Genomic DNA, 2,477 nt, shown 5'->3' on the forward strand with positions numbered 1-2,477 from the left:
CTGAGCTCTATCAGATCAATCCTCGTATCAAACACAATTAACATGGTGTGGTGAGATTAAAAGTGATCAAGCGTTCAAATCCCTTCTTTCGTTTCTCACCAAAGTCTTATTCTCACACTCGATCGTGTATATATATATATATATATATATATATATATATGTGTGTGTGTATATATATAACTGACAAAAATTAACAGAAATAGCCATTTCGGGGATCAAATTCATCTCTTAATCATTTTTGTTTCGAAATTTCAAAAACATTCACTACTTACTAAAATGGCATCTCCATGACTTGCAGGGCAATGAAAGGAAAAAAAAAATACAATTCACTTTTCACACAATTTCCCTGTAACTAACCGTGGGGGTCCGCGAAAAAGGAGATGATGCGGCGCTTATATGTCGCGAATGTCACCAACAACCTTCACCTTCATCCATAAGCTTTCATGTTTTTGACTCTCTTTCTCTCTCTCTCACACACACATACATATTCATATCTGTCAAATAATTTCATCCAAGTTTTGAAATATTTTGATTCCTTCAACGTCTTTTCGATAAGATGCTGTGCAGAGGAAACAATGCGATTAAGTGTAGAAAAGCTGGATCAGTTCCGGTTTACCTGAATGTTTATGATCTTACCTCCATGAACGGATATGCTTATTGGCTTGGCCTCGGCGTTTATCATTCCGGGGTTCAAGGTGTGATCTCGGTGTTCTACTTGTTGATTCAATGAATTAACAAGCTCGTAGTTTCGTTAAATTGATTCACAGAAGAATTTATTTATTTGTTTGATGTTATTTACTTAATTTGTTAATGGTTTTAGTTCATGGAGTTGAGTACGCTTTTGGATCTCATGAACAAGCGACGACTGGAATCTTCGAGGGAGAACCGAGACAATGCGAGGGATTCACGTTCAGGAAGCAGATACTGATAGGATGGACGGAAATGAGTCTAAGAGAGGTCCGAGGATTCATGGAAGAACTAGCTCAAGACTACAAAGGAATTTCATATAATCTAATCACCAGAAACTGCAATCACTTCTGCAATGATGTTTGTCTCAGACTCACCGGAACTCCGATTCCGAGTTGGATTAATCGTCTAGCTAGAATCGGTAAACCGCCAATTATTTCAACCTTTTCAGTTCATAGACATCATCTTCCATCGAATCAAATCCCTAACACATTTCCGGTGATGTTTAGGTTTATTGTGCAATTGTATAGTTCCAGCGAGTATAAACACGACTAGAGTTGGAATCGAGGACAACAAGGTTTGTAATGAAGCAGAGAATAAGTCGAAGCTGAGAAGCCGTTCGAGTAGGTTCACTTCACCTTCGAGTTTCTCCGCAGTCTTCTAAAACGTCGACGTTTGCATCATCTCCGGTTAATCGGACCAGAAGTCACCTCTCTCCGGCCCATCCTCACTTCAGATGTTTGATTCTTCTTTTTCTTCATTGACAAGCCGTCTCAGAGTGGTAAATTGGTAATTATATTTTGTTTGTTCCTTTTTTATTTATTTATATTACTTTTATTTAGGCACTCTTCAGCCATGGAGTTGAAAGAAGCTTTGGTTGTTTTAACAACTCAGAATTTATATTCGGTTGGTCTTGGACACCTGGTTGATTCTTAAGATAATTATGATAATCTAGAGAAGTTGATTTCGAGTATAATGCATACCTACTTTCAGGTTGGTCATAGTGTTTATGCCGAAAATTCTCTAAAGCGACCTTTTCGAGAAAAACGCTGACCAGTGAAAATAGAATGAAATTGATAATTGATGAAAATAAGAATGAATTTTTATTCCCCAAGTTTAATCGGGAATGAAATTTTGGGCTTCTGAAAGAATGAGCTAGTTATATTATAGAAAACCAAACAATTTCTTTTATTTTTATTCTCATTGATTACTGTTTAACATCTCTAATAAAATATCCTTAAGTAAAGGTGATGAAAATCTTTAAATATGGAGAATTTCGTAAAAATAATTACCGTGAAAAGAGAAATAATATTTTATTCTCTATATTAATAAATTTCTTGAAAATAAAGGGGTGTTTGGGATTACTTTTAAAAACAACTTATTGACTTATTCCAGTGTGACACCGGTAATAAACACTTTTGAATGTTTGGATAAACAACTTATATCGGTTCCAAACCAGTAATAAAAAGTTTTTGAATAAGTTAAACTATTCTAACTTATAATAAGTTGATAAGAACTTTTATAGAAAAACATAAATTGTTTCAAATAAGCAAACCCCAAACACCCTTAAATATTTACGAGAAAAAAATTTAATATTTTATAAATTGTATTGAATAATTTAATAATGTAAATAACATTTAAGCTCTTGAAGATGAACCTATTTTCTTTTAAATTTTGACTTTTAATTTATTATTTTATAGAATTTATTAAAAATGCTATTGACATAAATGGGTAGTTGGTAGTCTGTATAAATCTATATATATATATTAAAGAAGAAACCACTATGTATG

At 33.5% G+C, this 2,477-nt stretch overlaps 1 protein-coding gene across 1 annotated transcript; it reads left to right on the top strand.

Annotated features, from left to right (window-relative positions):
• The first annotated feature begins 432 nt into the window (after positions 1 to 432).
• LOC112511257 (deSI-like protein At4g17486) lies at positions 433 to 1,655 on the top strand. Its single transcript, XM_025116802.1, has 3 exons — positions 433 to 695; positions 821 to 1,108; positions 1,197 to 1,655. The coding sequence occupies exons 1-3, from the start codon at positions 557 to 559 to the stop codon at positions 1,349 to 1,351; spliced, it is 582 nt and encodes a 193-aa protein (XP_024972570.1). The 5' UTR covers positions 433 to 556; the 3' UTR covers positions 1,352 to 1,655.
• The last annotated feature ends 822 nt before the right edge of the window (positions 1,656 to 2,477 follow it).

This window comes from Cynara cardunculus (assembly GCF_001531365.2).
Source record: "Cynara cardunculus var. scolymus isolate 2C chromosome LG 4, CcrdV1, whole genome shotgun sequence".
NCBI classification, from domain to species: Eukaryota; Viridiplantae; Streptophyta; class Magnoliopsida; order Asterales; family Asteraceae; genus Cynara; species Cynara cardunculus.

Excerpts from the sequence above, each read along its gene's own strand:
- LOC112511257 (XM_025116802.1), top strand. The coding sequence starts at position 557 with ATGCTGTGCAGAGGAAACAATGCGATTAAGTGTAGAAAAGCTGGATCA. Across the intron at positions 696-820 it reads TTATCATTCCGGGGTTCAAG|TTCATGGAGTTGAGTACGCT; the intron begins GTGTGATCTCGG and ends TAATGGTTTTAG. Across the intron at positions 1,109-1,196 it reads TAATCGTCTAGCTAGAATCG|GTTTATTGTGCAATTGTATA; the intron begins GTAAACCGCCAA and ends GGTGATGTTTAG.